At 38.8% G+C, this 21,016-nt stretch overlaps 1 protein-coding gene across 1 annotated transcript in view; it reads left to right on the forward strand.

Moving 5' to 3' along the window:
• The window catches only part of TMEM260 (transmembrane protein 260), a 69,035-nt gene extending 49,600 nt beyond the window's left edge, over window positions 1-19,435 (forward strand). The window contains exons 10-16 of the mRNA XM_052647005.1: window positions 646-815; window positions 3,036-3,207; window positions 6,297-6,445; window positions 11,410-11,586; window positions 13,325-13,378; window positions 14,882-14,972; window positions 18,875-19,435. Coding sequence (XP_052502965.1) covers window positions 646-815; window positions 3,036-3,207; window positions 6,297-6,445; window positions 11,410-11,586; window positions 13,325-13,378; window positions 14,882-14,972; window positions 18,875-19,129 — 1,068 coding nt within the window. The 3' untranslated portion in view covers window positions 19,130-19,435. The remainder of the gene's footprint in view (window positions 1-645; window positions 816-3,035; window positions 3,208-6,296; window positions 6,446-11,409; window positions 11,587-13,324; window positions 13,379-14,881; window positions 14,973-18,874) is intronic.
• Window positions 19,436-21,016: the final 1,581 nt, after the last annotated feature.

Below are 21,016 nucleotides of genomic sequence, written 5' to 3' on the forward strand. Positions count from 1 at the left end.
AGGAAAGAGGAGAGCTCTTCAGGCCCAACTCCCAAACTCTCCAGTAAGCTCAGTCCCTACAATCCTTCCAGAAGAAATAAGTGAAGGGAAAAAGTGTTGTACTGGTGGGCTTCCCTGGTGGCGCAGAGGTTAAAGCGTCTGCCTGCAATGTGGGAGACCTGGGTTTGATCCCTGGGTCGGGAAGATCCCCTGGAGAAGGAAATGGCAACCCACTCTAGTATTCTTGCCTGGAGAATCCCGTGGACGGAGGAGCTTGGTGGTCTACAGTCCATGGGTCGCAAAGAGTCGGACACGACTGAGTGACTTCACTCTCATGGAAGGAAACATCAGGAGTTAAGCAAAAGCATTTCTCTACCTCTTCAACTTTGCACGTTAGGATAAAGAATTCAAGGTTAAGTATGCAGGATAGAAAAGACTTTGTGGATCCAAAAAGGGAGATCCACATGTCAAACAGGGAAGGAAGAATGCTTGAAAATGGAAAAATCAAGTGACATGGAGTTGAGTTGGGGAAGTCAGTTAAGAAGACATAAATGACACAGGCATAAGCAACTTAGATGCATGCAGTATATTTTTTAAATATATAAATACCTGATTGATTACATAAAACAGTCAGTTGGATGCACTGTTCCCATGCCTTGTTCACAGGTGGAACGATTCTGGATGCAGAGCAATGCAGTGGTGGCTGTCCTTGCTGGCATCGGTTTGGCTGCCCTTGCATCTGAGAGTAACCGAGTGCTCAACACCAATGGGCTTCAGTATCTGGAATGGCTTTCAGCAATTCTTTTTGTAACTTGCCAAATATATTCTAACTATAGGTAATACATGGTTATTTTTATGAAAAGTAGCTTTCTAGCCAGAGACATTTGGGATATTTAGATTCTAGGGCTTTGTTTTATCTTTACCTTCCACTAGCTTTCAAAGTGAGATAGCTTGATCTGAATGCAGTGGATGTTAAACCTTTGAACAAGAATCTCGGCATGAGTGGTGTGTAGTTTCAGGGCATTGCAAACAGGGGTTCAAGTGGTGCTTGTAAACTATCTGGATCCTAGAGCTACTTTGTAGAATCTTGGATGGCATCAATGACTCCATGGACATGAGTTTGAGCAAGCTCTGTGGAGTATATGTAAAATTCCATGATCTAAAATACCACTTAGATGAAGAGTAAAGACATTTGAAGTTTTGCTTTTGTTTGTTTTTGCCATACCACTAGGCTTGTGGGATCTTAGTTCCCCAACCAGGGATCGAACCTGCACTCCCTGTGTAGAAGCACAGAGTCTTAACCAATGCACTGGCAGTTAAGTTCAGTCACTTAGTCATGTCTGACTCTTTGTGACCCCATGGACTGCAGCAGGCAAGGCATCCCTGTCCATCACCAACTCCCGGAGCTTGCTCAACTCATGTCCATGGAGTCGTTGATGCCATCCAACCATCTCATGGACTGGCAGGGAAGTCCCAATTTGGGCTTTTTTTGTATGCCCTAAAATAATTCACTTTGTGCTTCAAAGAATTTATCTTTTGAGTAATCCTTGGCCCTTATCTAGTATACTGTGTAGTAGTGTATATTAAATATTTTGAATACTCAAAGTTCTGCAAGTTTCTTAACCCTTATGCATTATTAGTGTTGTTTGTATTTTTCAAAATCTGCTTAATGACCATTATAATGTAAATGTCAGTCAAACGTAAAAGATGTAAAGGCTTGGATGATAGTTCATTTATTTGCAGTAATATTGAATAAACTTTATAGAAGTGGAAGAGTCCGCTGGAGTTTTGTTATAGTGAGATTTGATTGGTACTTTAAAAGCCAATGTACTTCATAATGCCAAGGAGCAGCCATGTTAGGGGCCTTGTGGGAAGGGGAGGCAGATTCCTGATACAACTCCATAGCTAGGTCAAGAAGGGTTTGCCAGGCCCATAGTGTGTTTCCCACCCCTCTTTTATCCCATTCTTCTGGCTCAGGTCTTTAGGGCAACTCAGTTTCCACACCAGGGATGCCTGCACAGACTGGGTGGCTTGGTTTGGTTTGGATTATTTTTGCCCCCAGGTGAATGGAACTTTGCTGGGTGGCAAAAGGTGAGGCATCACCCTGCAAAGTAGGGAATCACAGTAGGAAACATTTGCATCATCAATTACAAAGGCAGGGATAGTATTTTGTTCCTGGAAGTATTAATTTGCTTTGTGATGCTAACTCAGTCATTCAGCTTTAGGCTGTGTTTCTTATCACCATTACATGTAATGGACCTGATAATAAGAGGAAGGACATTGCTTGTTCAGTTTTTTGATGCTTTTTCTCTCTTGTATTCGTTTTCTTTTTGTGTGAAAGGCTCTGAGAATTCATGCCAGTTTTTCCTTTGAAGTTATAAAGTCCACTTCATCATCGAAAAGAGCTATACTGCTGTTGTTGGCAACAGTAAATAATGCCTGAAGAGAAGTAAATATCTCAATAAATTATTCCTTCCCTTCTTTCTCATTGGGTTCATCCCCTAGTGATAATCAGCTTCAGTCTAGAAGGGAGAGAGGAACACAGAGCCAGTGATCCAGGGAGGTGGTAGAAAGGATCAACCTCTACATGCAAGAGAGTCAGACAAATGTGCAAATTTGTGCCAGAAACTGGCAAATTTCCTTTTGAGTTTCTGAAAATCCCTTTGAACCAAATGGAATTAACATGAAATTACCTTATACTCCAAGTGGAATCAGAAACCTTACTTCTTTTTAGTGAAATTGGATATGTTTTTAGGGGTAACATGTACTCATTATTGAGTACTAACTGGTTCCCTTTTTATGGAAATGATTATAAATTCCAGAAGTAAAGCAGTACGCTGCTTTTTTTCACTCGCACAATTAGTTCTACATTTTTTTCCCCAGTTGGTAGTGTTCCCTTTGAAATATATGCGTCCTCTTAGAAGATATGTTAGACTGTTTAAAACACTAAGTGTAGATTGTATAATGGGAAAGGAATGGAGTGGGGAATAAGCCTAGTCTTATTAAAACCAAAACAATGTGTTGCTATTCTAATATTTTTAAATCCTTTTATTTAGCATTTGTGACCAAAGGACCAACTATGTGATTGATAAATTTGCAAAGAACCTTCTATCCTCCATGCCTCGTGATGCAATTATCTTACTCAGAGGAGATCTACCAGGGAATTCTCTCCGTTACATGCATTATTGTGAGGGACTGAGGCCAGATATTTCATTAGTGGATCAGGAAGTAAGTATGTGAGAAATAAACTTAAAATATAGTAGTAGCAATTGTTTTAAAACATGTGTATTTTAAAGAACTGTTTCTTTTTTTTAACGGTGCATGGGGACAGTTTTCATGATCACTCTGAGATAAAATATAAATCACAATCTTTCCTTTACTGTAACTAATAGGATAAGTCATGTGTTTCTTCTTTCTTTTTTAAACTGAGTGTTTTAAGAATTAATATGTCTCAGATTCAAACAACATCCTAGGTCTCTAGTTCACATGGTAGACCATGACAATACTGTGTTGTAAATTTATTTTTAAACTGTTCTTTTACATCCAGTCAGCTCAGCCATTCAAATTAACACTGCTCACTGGTCCAGGGATTAAAATAAATTAGGCTGACTATAAAATAAGTCATACTGCAAGTAAGTAAACATTTCACTCAAAATAGAAATTATTAACCACAATTCTGTTATAGAATTTGTAAATTTTTTAGATCTTATAACAAAAGTATGTTGGGAAAGGACTTGTGAAAATTTCAAGGTCTATTAAAACAATCTTCTGGAACTAAAAAAAATATATTTTAACTATAGGATTTATCATTTAAGCCATAAATAGTTAAAGGGGACAAATCTATCTCTGGTCTTTTTAGAACCATCATCAGGAAAAGAGAAATTCTTAACCTCTAAAAAGTACTGTTAGTTTGATTGAGCAAATTATAGGCACAATACTGATTTTTTAAATTTTTTGCAAAAACAATACTTATTTAATAAATTTCATTCAATTAATAAATAATCAAAAATTTTTAGAACACTTTAAACAGATTTGCAAATATAGGGAAATTTGAAAATCATACATATTTTTATAAGCAGTTTGCATTTATGTCATGTACACTGATGATTCATTTGGTCTTGATTATAATGATCTAGAATCTGACAAAAGCTAGATCATTTGTTAATGATATGGTATACCATGATTTTAAATACAGGTACTATGTTTGAGAAGCTTGGATTTCAAAGTTAATTAAACCTGAATTCACATCCTTATCCTCTCACTTCCTGGATGTGTGACTTAGGGCTAAAGAGTTTTCCTTTCAGAACTTCTGTTTCCCTGTCTATAAAATGGAAATAATCATTAGATAAGTAAGTTAGGATGCTTTTGAATGTAAGAAACAAAATCCCTGACTAAGAGTAGCTTAAACTATGGAATTTTTAATCTCACAAAACAAGTAGTCTGGAGAAAGGAGCTTTTAGGATTGATAACACAAGCAGTTCCATGATGGCTGTGTTCTAGGGCAGCTTTTCTGCCAGTCTCTTGAATTGAAGGATGCCTGGTTCCAAACATTGCATGCAAAGTGCTTCTTCTGAGTTCTCTCTCTCTCTCTTTCTGTATTGGGAATAACATGCGCCCCAGATGCCCCCACCAGACCCGATTCAGGCCGCACTAACCAGTATTGGGTCATATGACTCCTCCAAAAACTACTCACTAGCAAAGGAGAATGACTAACTCCCTGATTAAAACCAGGATTGTGTTAGTTGAAAGAAGGATTGGCTGTTGAGTGGGCAGTCAACAGTATCAGAAATAATTATTCTTACATAAGGTTATTATGAGAATTGAGTGAGAAACATTAAGGTCCTAGTACAAAGTGGTTATTTAATGAATGTTACTATTCCCAAATAGGGGCTTCCCTCATAGCTCAGTTGGTAAAAAATCTGCCTACAATGCAGGAGACCCCAGTTCGATTCCTGGGTTGGGAAGATCCCCTGGAGAAGGGAATCCACTCCAGTATTCTGACCTGGAGAATTCCGTGGACTGTACAGTCCATGGGGTCACAAAGGGTCGGACATGACTGAGCGACTTTGACTTTTGATTCTCAAATACTGAAACATTGGGAAATAAACTCTAATTCAATAAGTATTTTTTGAGTATTTCCAATATGTTGTTGTTGTTCAGTAGCTAAGTCATGTCCGATTCTTTTCAGCACTGTGAATTGCTTCCTGCCAGGCTCCTCGGTCCATAGAATTCTCCAGGCAAGAATACTGAAGTGGGTTGCCATGCCCTTCTCCCGGGGATCTTCCCAATGCAGGGATCAAACCCACATCTCCTGCACTGCAGGTGGATTTTTTACCACTGAGCCACCAGGGAAGCACCCTCTACATACTTAGATTAAAATTAATTTGTTACTTCTAGTTAAATGACTTGTAGAGACAGGTAAAACATAAACATAATTGCTCAAGTGATAATATCCAAACTTTAATGAAGTCTTTTAAAAATGAAATCTGTACATATAAAATTGTAGAATGAAGTATATATTAAGTGTAGAATTAAGAAAAAATTTAATACTAGTGATTTATTTTAACCAAAAGAATATGTAAGGACACGTAATTAATTTGGAGCTATTAATAAATTCAGATTTTTTAGCCAAGGGGTTTTTAACTTTGACACCTAGGTTATATGATTGAACTTCTCAAGGGCAGGGATTATATCTTCTTCACTATAAGTTAAGCACTACTTGTTTTTGTTTTCTGAATAAATGAATGAAAGAACAGAGTAATGACACATCTCTTTATTTTGCCTAGGTTGCCTAGTCTGGCCATCAAAAAGGCATTTCAGCTTCAGCAAACATAGTTTGGGAACTATTCTGTGCCAGGCATTGTGCTAGGTGCAGAGGCAATGAGGTGAAAAGATACAGTCCCTTTCCTATAGGAGCTCTCAGTCTAGTGAGGAATAGGCTAGAAGCCATAATCAAGGTAGGTACACAGTGCTACAGGAGCATCTTGTTCTGCTGTGAAAACTGGGGAGGGCATCCTAGAGGAAGTGATGCTTAAGTGTTCAGTACACTCCCTAGGTATAAGAACAGGAGGTCCTTCTGGTCATAAACTAGGTGCTGATTATATTGATAGCTGATAATTATAACTTAAGACATAAAATCTAAGATCTTTAGAAGAATAGTGGCACATACCTTGGTTGCATTTGTGTGTATTTTTCAATTATGTTTATATTTAATGAGTAACTCCACATTTGGTAACTTTTTCATCATCCTTGATAAACTTGGTTCTTTTTAAAGAAACATATTAAAAGCATGATGTCACATGTTATCTTTCTGGCAGATGATGACTTATGAGTGGTATCTACCGAAGATGGCAAAGCATTTACCAGGCGTCAAGTTTCCTGGGAACCGGTGGAATCCTGTGGAAGGAATATTACCTAGTGGGATGGTCACATTTAATCTTTATCATTTTCTTGAAGTAAATAAACAGTAAGCATTCTTTTCATATAATAGCTTTTCTAAAATCTTAAGCTTTTCTAAAATTGTTTATGTAGCAGCTGTGCTTCATCCAAAAGACCAATTTTCTACACCTATTTCCCTGTCACCGGTGAGATTATCTTTGTAATTAAATGGAATATCTGTGCATAAATGATACCAGGCAAAAATAAATGTTATTGTTCTGGGTAAAAGAAAAATAAAAACAGATTAGCAAGAATAGCAAATAAGATCTTAGTACAATTCAGAGAAATTGGAGATGTGCCTGCCTACTTGAAATCATTGCAGGTAGATCGCAAGCAATTATAGTTTCCCCCTGATCAACACCATGGCCCCCTTTTAAGTTTAATGCAAATGTTTTCTGGGAATAATCACTATATAAAAATAGCTTAAGGATTTTTTTCTAAAGGATAAGGCATTTTTATAAATAAGAAAAACACCTACAGTTATGCTGACTGAGATAACATATGAGAATTGTGAATTCTATACTTCAGAACATAAAGTTATTCATAGTTAAGGTCAAGAATAAATAACTCCTTCAGTGGTATACTGTTGAATATTTTTCCTGTCCATGAAATACTTGGGATTGTCCAGAGCCTGAGGAAGAAAACTTATTTCATAATTTCTATTCTCTTATAAAGGGGATATCAGAAATTTTTGTAAATTCCAAAGTTAAACTGTCCCTTACTAAGAACATAATTAAGTGGTACTTTGGTGTTCAGAGCCTGAAGTTTACTGTGGCTCATGAAGTAATATGAAGGTAATAGGTATAAATGTGCTGTGAGAGTAATAATTAATTGTTCTATTTTGGAATAAAATATTAACATCTCCAAATAGGCATTTTTGGTGCAGTTTATTTAACTGAACCTCTTAAACATTAATTGAACCTACTATGTACCAATTTGTATTAGGCGATAAAGTGAGACTCAGTTCCAGATTTAAGTAGACTACAATCTAGTTGTATATATACATAGATATGAATGCAGTTGGCCATAATGATGTAAGCTCTGTACTAACAAAGCCTTGTAAAGTGTGAGACACAGTAAATGTTCAATGTGTGTTTACTAAATGGATGACTTAATTGACAGTATAAGCCAAATGTTCTGGGACAATGGATGAGGAAGCAATTAATTCTGCTGAGGGGCATTCATTCAGCATTTATTTAATAAATATTGGGTATTCAAAATGTCCCAACACCTGTACTGGCTGCAGATGGACGGGTGTGATCTCTGCTGTTACCATCTTTGAGACAGATGTCAAGTGATGCCTTAAATGTGAAACAGATAAGTTATAGTATCAGCTGGTAAGCATGATAATACTGGTATGGATGAAATTTGGAGACTTAAAGACTAAGAAAGAATTTGCCAAGTAGATAGAACAGTTAGGATACAGAACAAATCCACGACCCCAGAAACTCCCTTTTTCTGTTCCTTTGTTGTACTGTCCCCAGACCCCTAACCCTCACAACCATGGATCTATCCTCTGTTACTATAGTTTTATCTTTTCCAGAATGTCATATAAATGGGCTCATAAAGTATGTGACTTTTTGATACTAGCATACCTTACTTTAGCAAAATGCCTCTGAGATCCTTCCAAGTTATTGTTGTGTATCAATAGTTTATTCCTTTTTGTTACTGAGTAGTATTCCTTTGTATGGATGTACTGCAGTTTATCCATTCATCTATTCAAGGACATTTGGGCTGTTTCCAGTTATTTGTGGATAGAGCTGCTATAAACATTCATGTACAGGTTTGTGTATGAATGTGTTTTCATACCTAGGAATGGGATTATTGGATTTATTGGATTGTTTGTTTTCTTACTATGGAGTTTTGAGAGTTCTGTGTATATTCTAGATTCAAATCTTTTATTAAATATGTGATATTTTCTGCCAGTCTTTTTGTTCTTTTCAGAGTGTCTTTTGCAGGTAATTTTTTTTTTATTTTGATGAAATCCAATTATCTTATTCTCTTTTATGGATCATACTTTTTGATCTCCGGTCAAACAACTCTTGCCTAATGCCAGGTCACAAAGATTATCTCGTGTTTTCTTCTAAGAGTTTTACAGTTTTATGTTTTATATTTCAGATCAAAAATCAATTTTGAGTTAATTTTTGCAAGGGGGTTGCTTAGAACAAAGATATTTTTGCCTATGAATGTTATTTTGTCCTAATATCATGTTGAAAACATTTATTCTTTCTTCATTTAATTGCATTTGCACCTTTTTCTGTGTTTACCAAAAAAAAAATACTTCTGGGGTTTTTTACTGGTTTTAATTTGATCAGTGTTTTCATGGCATATTTTTTTTTCCTTTTGCTTTTAGCCACCTATGTCATGTTTAAAGTGGGTTTCTTATAGATAGCACATATTTGACTCTTGTTTTATTATCCATTCTGACAATTTGTCTATCATTTCATTTATATCCAGACCATTTGCATTTAATGTAAATATTGACGTGTTTTAGATGTACATCTATCATTTTATTACTTGTTTTCTGTTTGTTCTTCTGTTTCTCATTCCACTGTTTCCCTTCCTGCTTTCTTTTGGAAATTTGATTTTTTTTAGCATTCCATGTTATGGTGTCTCTTGGTAAATTTTTTCAGTGGTTGCTCTTAGAATTACAGTATACAGACATATTTAACTTTCACAATCTATTTACTACTTTTGGAAAAGGAAATGACAAACCACTCCAGTACTCTTGCCTGGAAAATCCCATGGACAGAGAAGCCTGGCGGGCAATAGTCCATGGGTCACAAGAGTCGGATATCACTTAGTGACTAAACCAATTTACTACTTCAAGTGAACTGTAGAAATCTTGGTGGCATGTTAGTTCCTTTACTCCACTTTTGATTGTGTTGTCAAACATGTTATATTAGACATATGATAATTTTTGTTTTCAACATATGTTTTTTAATTTAAGAGAAAAAGTAGTCTTAGATATTTGTTCAGATATTTACCAGATCTGTTGCTCTTCCTTCAATCCTGGTGTTCCAGCTTTCCATCTTGTATCATTTTTCTCCCTTCTGAAGTTAGTCCTTCAGCATTTCTTTCAGAGCAAGACTGTTAGCAGTGAATTCTCTTAGTCTTTCTTTACCCAAAAATGTCTTTATTTCACCTTCATTTTTGAAGGATATTTCTGGATATGGAATTCTGGGTTGGATAGTTCTTTTTTTTCTCTCACCACTTTAACAGTGTTATTTTATATCCTTTTGCCATGCATGGCTTCTGTTGAGAAATCTGCAGTTATTCAAATCATTGTTTATCTTGTGTGAAATGTGTTATTTTTTTCTGACTGCTTTCAAGATTTTTTGTCTTTAATTTTAAACAATTTGATTATGATATATCTGGGCATGAATTTCTTTGAGTTTAACCTGCTTGGGATTTACTAAGTTTCGTGAATCTGAAAGATTATGTCTTTCACAAAAGTTGGAAGTTTTCTGATGTTATTTCTTTAAGTACTTTTCCTGCTCCACCTTTTTTTCTCTTCTCCTGGGATTCTGATGACTCCAGTGTTAGACCTTTTGATATTGTTCCACAGGTACCTAAGACTCTATACTTTCAATATTTTTTCCTCTTTGTTTAAATTATACAGTTTCTCCTGATCTAGCTTCAAGCTCATTGACACACATTCTGTCTTTCTAAAATTATATGAAGCCCATCCAGTGGAGGAGTAATGGGAATTTGCTCCCAGTTTTTGGAACCACAGCTCCTCTGGTTAGCGAGACGTGTCCACTTCCACAGAGTTACAGGAACCTGCCCAGCTGCCCCTGGGCTGCTGCTTCTGCTGCTGACACAGTGTTGCCTGGTGCCCAGGGAAGGAGACAAGGGAAAAAGTTCTGGGGATTTCCTCTGCTCTTCTAATCCTTACAATTTCCTGTTCCTGCTCCTTGGACTCGGGAAAAAAGTGAGGGGAAGGCTTCTCTTGAGATCTTTTTGTTCTCACTTGGTATGTTCTCACTTGGTATGTTCTCACTTGGTATGTATTTTGGGTTTCAGGCTTCCTTTGAGTTCAGGCCAGGTAATCCTGGAAGATGAAAAGGAGTAAACTCACCACAGATTTGGTGGAACACAGAATTCTGCTTTCGGAGAAGGCAATAGCAACCCACTCCAGTCCTCTTGCCTGGAAAATCCCATGGGCGGAGGAGCCTGGTAGGCTGCAGTCCATGGGGTTGGGAAGAGTCGGACACGACTGAGCGACTTCACTTTCACTTTCCACTTTCATGCATTGAAGAAGGCAGTGGCAACCCACTCCAGTGTTCTTGCCTGGAGAATCCCAGGGACGGCTGGTGGGCTGCCATCTCTGGGGTCCCACAGAGTCGGACAGGACTGAAGCGACTTAGCAGCAGCATCAGCAGCAGAGTTCTGCTTTCTTCCCTCAGTCTTCTTTCTACCATTTACTGTTCAGAATCTTCCGATAGTTTTTCCATGTTTAGATTTCAGAATTAATTTAGAGATAAAGCGCCTATCCTCAGGATACTTCTGGGCTACTCAGAAGGATTTGTAAATGAAAACAGTAGGTTCAATAAAATAATGCTAAAAGAGATTAAAAGTAAAATGCAATGGAAATTGGAGGACAGAAAGACTACTAGTATTAGTAGTACTACTAATATGAAGACATGTTTCCACCTATAAAATTTAGAAGGTAGCAAATATGTATATTTACACATGAGACAGAACCACAGACTCTTTCCTTGTGTTTGTCCCAACTGATTTCTTACCATGTCACAAACAGGTAGGTTTTATTATTTATGTCTTTGTGCTTCCCTTCAATCCCCAGACAGCTTTTTTCCCCACTAATATAAATTTAAAGCAACCTGTTGGCAGAGATTTAAAGATACTAAAGTGTTCACAAATGGTTTATTGGTAACTGAGGTTTAGAGTCAAAAATGACCCTTCCTGAGTTATATGTATTTGGCCTTTAGAACTTTAAGCTGATAATACATATTTTTCTGTCTTCAATAGAAAAGAAACATTTGTTTGCATAGGAATTCACGAAGGCGACCCAACCTGGAAAAAGAATTATTCACTTTGGCCATGGGGTTCTTGTGACAAATTAGTTTCTTCAGAGATTGTATTCAACCCTGAGGAGTGGATTAAACTTACGAGAAATATTTATAACTGGACTGAAGACTATGGAAGGTATGGAGGGCAGTTGTTCCCCATCAGTGTGTAGCTGTTTTGTTTGCCTAAAACACTTACTAAATTTTGAAATGCCTTTTAATTTTTTTGATTTTTTTTTTGTTTTTTATTACTAGTTAATATTGCTATTTGCTGCCCACAGAGTATCGTGATAGAGAAGGAGAACATATATTTCTTGTGCTCAGGCTTGAAGAACAATGGAGAGGTGGAGGAAAGGCAGTGATGGTTCAGCAGGCACCATGTAGTTAGATATGTGCCACCATCCACGTCCAGCTCTTGTAATGCTACATGGTCCATCATCCTGTATCTTAGACCCTAAAAGTGGGAGAGATTCATGAACTGAAGCAGAGCTTTAAAACTCACTCTGTTGTCCCTAATAGTCCCCAACCACATAAACTTGTCACTTTTTTTTTTTTCTTCTTCAAGAATGGCTGATCAGGGACCTCCCTGGTGGTCCAGTGGTTAAGACTCCCCACTTCCATAGCAAAGGGCTCAGGTTCCATCCCTGGTCAGAGAACTAAGATCCCACATGCCACATGGTGTGGCCAAAACAAGAAAAAAAATTAAAAAAGAATGGCGGATCACTTCTCTGTAGGAAGACTGGGATTTAAGTAACTTTTTCTTCACAACTGTTTGGCGTTAGCCTCGTTCTGTTGTTTTGATTAGTCTTCCTGGAAGCATCTCTACCTATAGTTGACTCTCTCCCATATGGAAAATGAGTCACCATCTGAAGATAGGCTCTCTATTGCCTATTTTTAAAATTAAATTATGAATTATGCAAAGATTAGATCATTACTGCTTATAATTCAAGTGGGTAACCGTTCCCTTCTCCAGAGAATCTTCCCAACTCAAGGATCGAACCCAGGTCTCCTGCATTGCAGGCAGATTCTTTGCCAGCTGAGCCACAAGGGAAGCCCAAGACTACTGGAGTGGGTAGCCTTTCCCTTCTCCAGAGGATCTTCCTGACTCAGGAATCAAACTGGGGTCCCCTGCATTGCAGGCAGTTTCTTTACCAACTGAGCTATCAGGGAAGCCTATAATTCAAGAGCAACACTCAAAATCAAATGAACAAATACTGCCAAAGTTTTCTGAGTCAGTGTGAGCAAACAGACCCCGCTGCTGTGCTCCAGCCAGAGCTGGATAAGTAGTTGTGTATCAAAGTACTCTGTGACCATTGTGAGGAAAAGCTGGAAAATCCCCTGTTCTCCCAACAGCTGATACAGTACAGGTACACAGCATCACTCACTGCCTCCATTTTATCAAAGTAGATACATGCTAAGAGAAATTTTAATTAAGTGGGAAAAAAAATCAGTGAATGGTTTAGCCAGTGCTCTTTGAGCAGCATCCTAGCTCCAACAACGATTTATCAAAGCCAGGAGTCCCCTCTCCTCACAGCTCTGTGGCTTTCAGCTGTGCCCACAGAGGGACCCAGGCCTCACCCCCACCCCACTGCCCACCTGACAGATCTCGGGAAGCCTCCAGCCTCTTCCCACTGAGCTTTCGTGTGCTCCTGTGAGGCAGTGGGGCTCATTATGCAGATTAAGAATACATTTACCAAAACCTCAAATTCCTAACCATCAAATATTTCTAGGGGAATAAGTTTGTTATTTTGGTCTCTATCCGTACTTCAAGATGCAACATATTTTATTTGCCTTGTAAGATTATAAAAGAAAAATGACATGTCCATAACAATAAAGGTAACTGGCAGGAAAATGTTACCGTTTTCTTCTAACTACAGGTTTGATCCTTCTTCCTGGGAATCTGTGGCCAATGAAGAGATGTGGCAAGCAAGGTGACTAATTTATGCTTTCGGTTTGCAGTTTATTTTTAATGTAGTAGAAGTAGCTTGTGGCACTTTTCATTTGGGGAGCAGGGGGGCATGGTGACAATAAAAGTAATATTTGTGAGCAGTTATTTTGTTTGGGGCATTGTACTAATTGTTACTAAGGCATAATCTCATTTCATCCATACAACAACCTGTGAAGAAGTCAGTCTTACCCCATTTTACACAAAGAACAAAATGAAAGCAGAGGGGTTACTTGTCCAAGACCACATAGCTCTACCAGTAGAGTCCAAAATTCCCATCTCTCTGACTCCCATCTCTCTGACTCCTGTGCTCTCCTGCCTCCACTGAACCAAAGTCAGTGTAATTGATTGAGGAGAAATTGATAGTTACCACCCTGACCCATGTGTAATGTGCTAGCTAGTTATTTAAGCACTTATTGAAAACTTCCTAGAGACCAGGCACCATGCCAGGCTTGTTGGCTACACATAGGAATATGACACAGTTCCTGTTGTCAGTGGAGTAGACAGACATATTCCAAGAGGTTTGACTGTTCATGTGCTGAATGCTGGACTTCCCTGTTCCTGTGTGAAATGAACACTTCACAGTGATTCTCTTGTCTCTCTGTGTTCCTGCCATTATTTTAAAATATTCAAAATATCTAACGCTAACAGACATTGGCCTAAAATGTAAAAGGCCTAAGTGATGCAGACAGGGGTACCAAGTATGAAGTACTTCCTCCAGGAAAAATGGATTGATGCCCACTCTGGGCCAGGGGCTGAGTGCACCAGGAATTGAGTTAGGGTGTAATACATTTAAAGAGGGTTTTTGTTTTAATTGTCAAGAAATATGGTTCTTGACAAAATAACAATTACAAAAAAGATAGTCTTTGTAGTAGTGTTTTGGAAATGTCAGAAAATTGCATTTCTGACATTGGAAATGTCAGAAAATTTGTTATAAGAACAAATACTTGCTTTGAGGGACTAATCAAAGATATACCAAATGTTTACACGATTCTTCAGTGTGACAGTGTGGGAAAGCTGGGGGAGAAATCACATAAAGGAGGAAAGCAGGTCATTATTCGGGCAGGTATTGATTTAATTGGAGTGCTGAATACAATTGGGATGAGTTCATGTGGTCAAAGAGTCCAGCCACCTCTGAAGAACTGGTCACACGGCATGAGCCGTTGTGATGGGTATCTTCAGGGATGTGCTGACAGACTCAGCAAGTCTCCCCGCCACCCTCCCCCCCACCACCACCACCACGGCCCCGTTCCCAGCTGCTCTTGCACGGTGAAGATCTGGAGGGAAGGTGATGCACAACAGTGATGATGAACAGAATGCAGTGTCTTGGGGTGGGGGGAGGGTTACTGTTGGTTCAGAGTAAACTTCTGTGAATATGAAAGAAGTGAAAAGAGTATAATAAAGGATTCTGTATGATCCTCATCAATGGAAGAGTCTGGCTGATTTAGTTTTGAATGTGAAATTGACGCGAACACCCTCCCACTCCCAGGATGAAAACACCGTTCTTCATCTTCAACCTGGCAGAAAGTGCAAGTTTGCCTTCAGATGTGAAAGCTCAACTCTACACTCACGCCTATAACGTATGTTGCACTTTTACATATATAAATACATTTGGTGGGAGGGTAGTGGTGACTGTTTGGGATGTAAAGAGAGTGTATCACAGAGTTTTTACTTTTTTGTTTCCAGCTTTATTTGGCATTATAAAACAATACAAATGGAAAAAGAGTCATGTGTCTCTCAAATAATATTCAAAGTAAATGACCGTGGTTGACAAAATAATGTAAGAAGTCCATGTCCTCATCTCCAGAACTTGTGAATATGTGGCCTTACATGGCAAAGGGCACATTGCAGATGTGATTAAGGATCCTGAGGTGGGGAGATTATCCTAGATTATCCAGGTGGGCCTAATGTAATCACAAGGGTCCCTAGAAGAAGGAGGTAGGAAGGTCAGAGTCAGAGAAGGAGACGTGGCGTTGCAAGCAGAGGTCAGAAAGAGATTTGAAGATTGCCAGGTAGCTGGCCTGAAAGATGGAGGAAGGGGCCACAAGTTAGGAAGTGCAGGCAGCCTCTGAAAGCTAGAAAAGGCAAAAAAAAAAAAAAAAAAAAACAGATTCTAGATCCTCTAGAAATATATGATAATACATTTATATTGTTTTAACTGCTATGTTTTAACCACTACATTTGTGGTGATTTGTTACAACAGTAATAGGAAACTAATAACGATGGCTTTATTTTCTTAAAAAGCAGTTCTGATGGGTCACCCTCTATACAAAAGTCATGACCCTGGCAACACTTGAAACGATTGGACCATGGCTGGTTGAGATTTCATGAGAGAGATAAAGGGTCGTGGAGAATAACCCCAGGAAGCCAGACAGCCTTCACATCCATCCATGCTAAGGCTCTTGCTTAGCTGGTCCTCTGGATGGAAACGAGGGTACAGACCAGAGGCTTGCTTTGCTGTAGCACTGTGTTAACAAGGCCCTGCTTTTCTGTGATTTATAGCACTGGACTCTTCCCCACCTTCTGAGATAGTCTTGGAGCCTGCAGTATAGGAAACAGACTTCCTGGGAAAAGCCAATGAGAACAGAGCCCAGGAGCTGTATGTCTAAGCAAGTGGTTGTTTATGCTGCCTCTGGGCTGCTGTGGATCTGCTCAGCCAGGGCATTTGTTTGGGACTGAGTCAAAATAGCATGGTGACCAATTAGTGTGACAGATTTCACTCCTCAATTGTGTGCTTATTGGCCCATGGTTTACTCATGTATGCATTTACTCACAGAGCATTTATGGAGCACCCAGTCTGTACCAAATACTGTGATGGAGATAATCAGGCATTGGCCCTGCTGTCAAATGGGCACACACCAGAGAGGGAGTTAGAAGATAAAGTCCTCAGCTAGTAGTGAGAGATACAGGAGGTGTGCAGAGGTGCCAGGACAGAGAGAGGCATATGAGCACAGCCTCCCGGGGAGAGGTGGCATGGAAGGAGGGAAAGCTGCCAGAGGAGGTGTCACTGCAGTGTCATCTTGAAAGATCAGAGGAAGCCAGCCAGACACATGTGGTGCAGGAGACCACAGGGATAAAGGTACACACCTCTGAGGTGCCCATCAAGGACAGCCAGGGACTAGATACAGGAAGCAGTGTTCTGGAGTTCTGACTGGCAGTCAGGGAGTCCCGGTTCAAGGCCTGCTCCACCATTCATTGTTAACTGTGGGTCAATTAACCTTTCTATTTTTTTTTTCCAAAAAATAAAAGTGGATTGTAAACTTTATAGATTATCTCTCATATCCTGGCCACGTCAGATCCATTTCATCTCTAATACCCTGTGATTCTGTGAAAAACAAGTTGTATTTAGTTGGGAGGAGTCTGAGACTTAGTAATATTTTATGTTCTCATCAGTGATCCGTTCCATGGTCAGTCTTTAGGCCACCACTAAAGCCAATTCATGGATTTATTGTCCCTTGGGGCCTGCAGGCATTACTCTGTTCAGTGAACACAAGTCTATAGCATAGTCTATAGGTATCTCCTTGACGTATGTCTCCAGGTGTGTGACATCATTTGCAAGACAAAGCAGCTCAAATACTTGATGGGTCAACACAAATCACCTCCTTGTACAGGTTTTTCGAGAACATTCTTGTTAGGTATAGAAGATATTTTTGTTATTATTTACATTGTCCTGCTCAATAGTTATCCAGAACATTAAGTTCAGGTGTACTGGGAAAGCAAGAATGATCTGTTATCTTTAGGAATACAGTTGATACACTGAAGATGTCCCCCCAAACTAGACTAAGTTCCACTAAACTTAATGTCACAAAAATTCACGCTTAGAGGAGGAAATACAGTTCCCACATGACGAAAAATGATAAGATACAGCTTCTTAAGATACAGCACTAATGGGCCATCCAGAATGAGCTGATAAGACATCAGGATCAATCAGGATCAGAATGTTTTAGAAAAGGGTAGTGTGGCTGTTCTGATGTCCAAAGACGTAGCAGGGAGGTCATGAAGGAGCCTTTTATTCTCTTGAGCCGTTGGAAAGTGCTTACTGAGCTACTGGCATCCATCTTGCACTCCAAAATCTAATCAGGATTTTGAAAACGGCCAAGAAAAGAACCTGAGCAGTTCTTGAGCACTGACTTTGTGCAGGGCAGCCCGCCATGCATTTTACGCATGTCCCTCCTTGGAAGGAAGCTCAAGAAGAGGAGCAGCAGATAGGAAAAATAAAAAAGACTATGAGAAAAAGTAGAGAAGCTTTGAACATTTTACCTAGAAAATAAAATGCTGCCTTAATAGCTTTGAAGTCTATGAAAAGTACGAGGTGACTCTTTCCTATTTTATGGAGTGAAGGCAAGGGGAAAAGAGCTTTAAAAGGCAGCTTCAGGACTAAGGGTTATTAAATATCAAAATGACATAAAAAATACAGATTGGGGAACTTTTCATGGGGATGTTGTTTTGAAAAAGATTGGGTATGCATTTGTCTACTCTAGAGTAGGAGCTGGGGAAATAGATAATATAATTGGGTCCCTTTCAACTGAATGATGTAATAAGCATAGTTCTAATTCAAAAAGCCCTTGTCCCTGGAGAAAGCATCATTACTTGTCCTGTGCTCTCATGGCGGGAGCTGCCGGCTAACTCAAGTGCCTGTGGATTCGACTTCAATTTGATAATCCCCAAGCAGGCTGTGAAAGTCCCCAGTAAGCAAGTATAATATTGTTTTGTAGGCTTGCATCTACTTTTTTGGTTTATTTGTTAAATTTTTATCTTTTTCCTCTAGAAAACGCAATATTAAAGATTCTAATTCTGTCCAATCAACACTATCTCTGATATTGAAAAACAAAATTCTGAATTCCTGGGGGCAGAGTTTTAACTATGAAAATTGTTATTTCAGGACACTGTGGAGATTTTCAACATCTCACTTTAAGGATGTCTCTTAAATTATAGTATGCCCAGCCTGTTGGATGCTGGGTTTGTTAGAGGTTTTCTATTGCTGCTATTGTTCGTGCTGTTGTTTATAATGTAGAGAGAATTTTATGTAAAAATGAGGGACAAAATTTAAATGTCTTCAAGTTCTTTTTCCATGCAGTTTTCTAAAGAAAGTTACTTTTTTTTTCTTTAATAGCTAAATTTAGAGTTTCAACCTTTCTGCCTGTTGCATAAATAGCTTTCCATGAATTAGAACCAAATCCCTTTCCCAGAACATCTTTATGGAGGAAGAGCATTCTGTCCTGACATAGTGTGTCTTAAGTTTCCTCCGCAACATCCAAAAAACCCCAGAAACAGTTTTATATGAAGTGCATTTGCCTCCTGCTACTGTAATAATTACAGTATCATCCTTGCATTTTCTGCATGGCCTAGCAATGATTAGATTTTTACTACAGGCTGCTTGCATTATTTTTTCCCTTGTGTTATTAATTCCTCTGTGTTTTCTAGTCTTTTTGAAAAAGTCAAGGGATAACAATGGAATGCCAATGTTTTTGCTGTCTTCCAGCTTTATAAAGAGATTGTCTATTTACGAAAGGAACACCCGGTGAATTGGCACAAGAACTACGCCATCTCCTGTGAACGGATGCTGCGCCTTCAGGAAAGAAGTGCAGACCCTGAAGTCTTGTTATCTGAAACCATCAGACACTTCCGTCTCTACACTCGCAAGGCCCAGAATGATCCCCAGCTGGCCGATATTTCAGTTGCTCTAAAGCACCTAAGAAAGGAACTACAAAGTCTGAGAAACATGAAAAATGGCTGAGACAGCAAACTGTGAAAAACTGGCTCAGCTTTCAGCTTCCAAAATTCCCAAGTCCAGAAGCTTTCCTCTAAGAAAAGAAATGCCATTAAAAAATGGAAGACTAGGTCATCTCCCAGATATAAGTAACATGGTGTCATGGTACTGTTTTACGGCAGAGTTAGAAACTGAGATGTGCTATTTCCACAAATTCTATTTAGCCTGTGTTACTGAATTAGCATTTCAGTGAGAATATTTTGAAAAATCTTCCTACTTCCACAACCTTTCATCAAATGACTTGCTTGATTAAATTCTAGAAGAGAATGAACTATTTTCATATACTTAAAATATCGACCGTGAATCTTAAGGGACCTGCTTATTGGGATTGGTATTAAAATTAAATTCTTAAAATGTTAATACCAGACCAAAGACATTCTCTGGCTCCCAGAAATGAAATTATTATTATTTTTTTTAATGAATCTTGTTACACTTCAAGCTAGAGTTTGGGGTGCGGGGGATGGGGGGGCATTGGTTTTCTTTTTTTTTTTTTTTTTGAGTAGCTGTAGTTGTTACATAATCTCACACTTCAAACTAAATACCAACCAGATGATATTTTGGAAAAAAGTTAAGGTTTTATTGTGTTCGATCATTCTCTGAAATCACTAAAAAAGTAAGCTAATTGTTGCTTGCTTTTTTTTTCCAGTTGCTTAAACTGGCAAGTAAAAAGGATTTTGTCTTTCCTTAATTAATTTTATATTCATGTTTTACTTCTATTTGGGCTCATAAATCTGGACCTAATAATTAGGAGGCTTCCTGCTGCCAAAAAGGGGGGCAAGGGGGGCTCAGGGGTGTGGGGAAGTGGTTCAATAAATTCATTTCTGTTACAAGCATCTTTTATACATATTACTAAAGAGAACATAGTAAGAAATGCAAATAATAGTTCTTTATTTTATTATGACAGTTAATTAATAGCAACCTGTTTTAATGAATAAAGTCACTCAGAGTCCTTCAGCACTTCCTAAGTAGAGGCCTGAATCTGTAGGGATTCTTTTCCCCCCAATTGTATAGCTCCTAAACTCCAAGCACTATATAGGCCCCTGTATAGAAATGCTCACTAATGAAGAGGGAGGGCTAGAAGCTTGTCTGCATTCAAAGATCACTGGTGAGTCATTCAGCAAGAAAAGGCCCCTTACCAGGAATAGTCACAGTTCCGTGGCATTGTACTAGCGAAAGGGTCTGATCAAAGGTCTCCTGTGGAGCTTGCATGGTTCCCTTTCATACTACGACCATAATTAAAACCACTAATTCTCTTTTAAAATGCTGCAGGATGCCATGTAGGCATCTGTCTGGAGTGTCCTTTGTGATGTCATAAGCTGTTAAGGACCAGTGCCGAGGGCTTTTGAGTGAAATGCCAGTCATGAAGGTGCTTCAAGACAAGGGTGCCTCTAAAAGCTTGACAGGGCCTTGACTGCACAATTCGAGCTGAATTTGCCCCTTGTCAGCTGCCAGTAAATAAATCTCAAAGGGGGAAAAGCTGAAGTTTCATTACCTGATCCATGGGGCTTTGTTGGTTTTGGCACCACACAGGGGAAGCCCTTGCCCCTCCATTCTCTGGATTTGAAGATGTCCATCGGAGCCTGCAGTGCCTGGACAGGGTTCAGAGCGGAACCTTTTGAAGAGTGTCAATAGTTGTAACAGTTCAGCTGTTAGGAAGACAAATAAATGGAGGAGCTCATTAATCCGCTTTTGGCTCTCAGTGCCTTTTGCCCTTTTATCACAGCCTTATTAGGCTCCTACTCATCTTGAACCAGAAAAAAATGAATTGAAGTTGTTGAGTACTAATTGGCAAAGACTTTTAATCATGGGCCAAGAACTTTCACTGACTTGAAAGTAACTTCTCCACAGGGAAGA

Source organism: Budorcas taxicolor, chromosome 10 (assembly GCF_023091745.1).
Source record: "Budorcas taxicolor isolate Tak-1 chromosome 10, Takin1.1, whole genome shotgun sequence".
NCBI classification, from domain to species: domain Eukaryota; kingdom Metazoa; phylum Chordata; class Mammalia; order Artiodactyla; family Bovidae; genus Budorcas; species Budorcas taxicolor.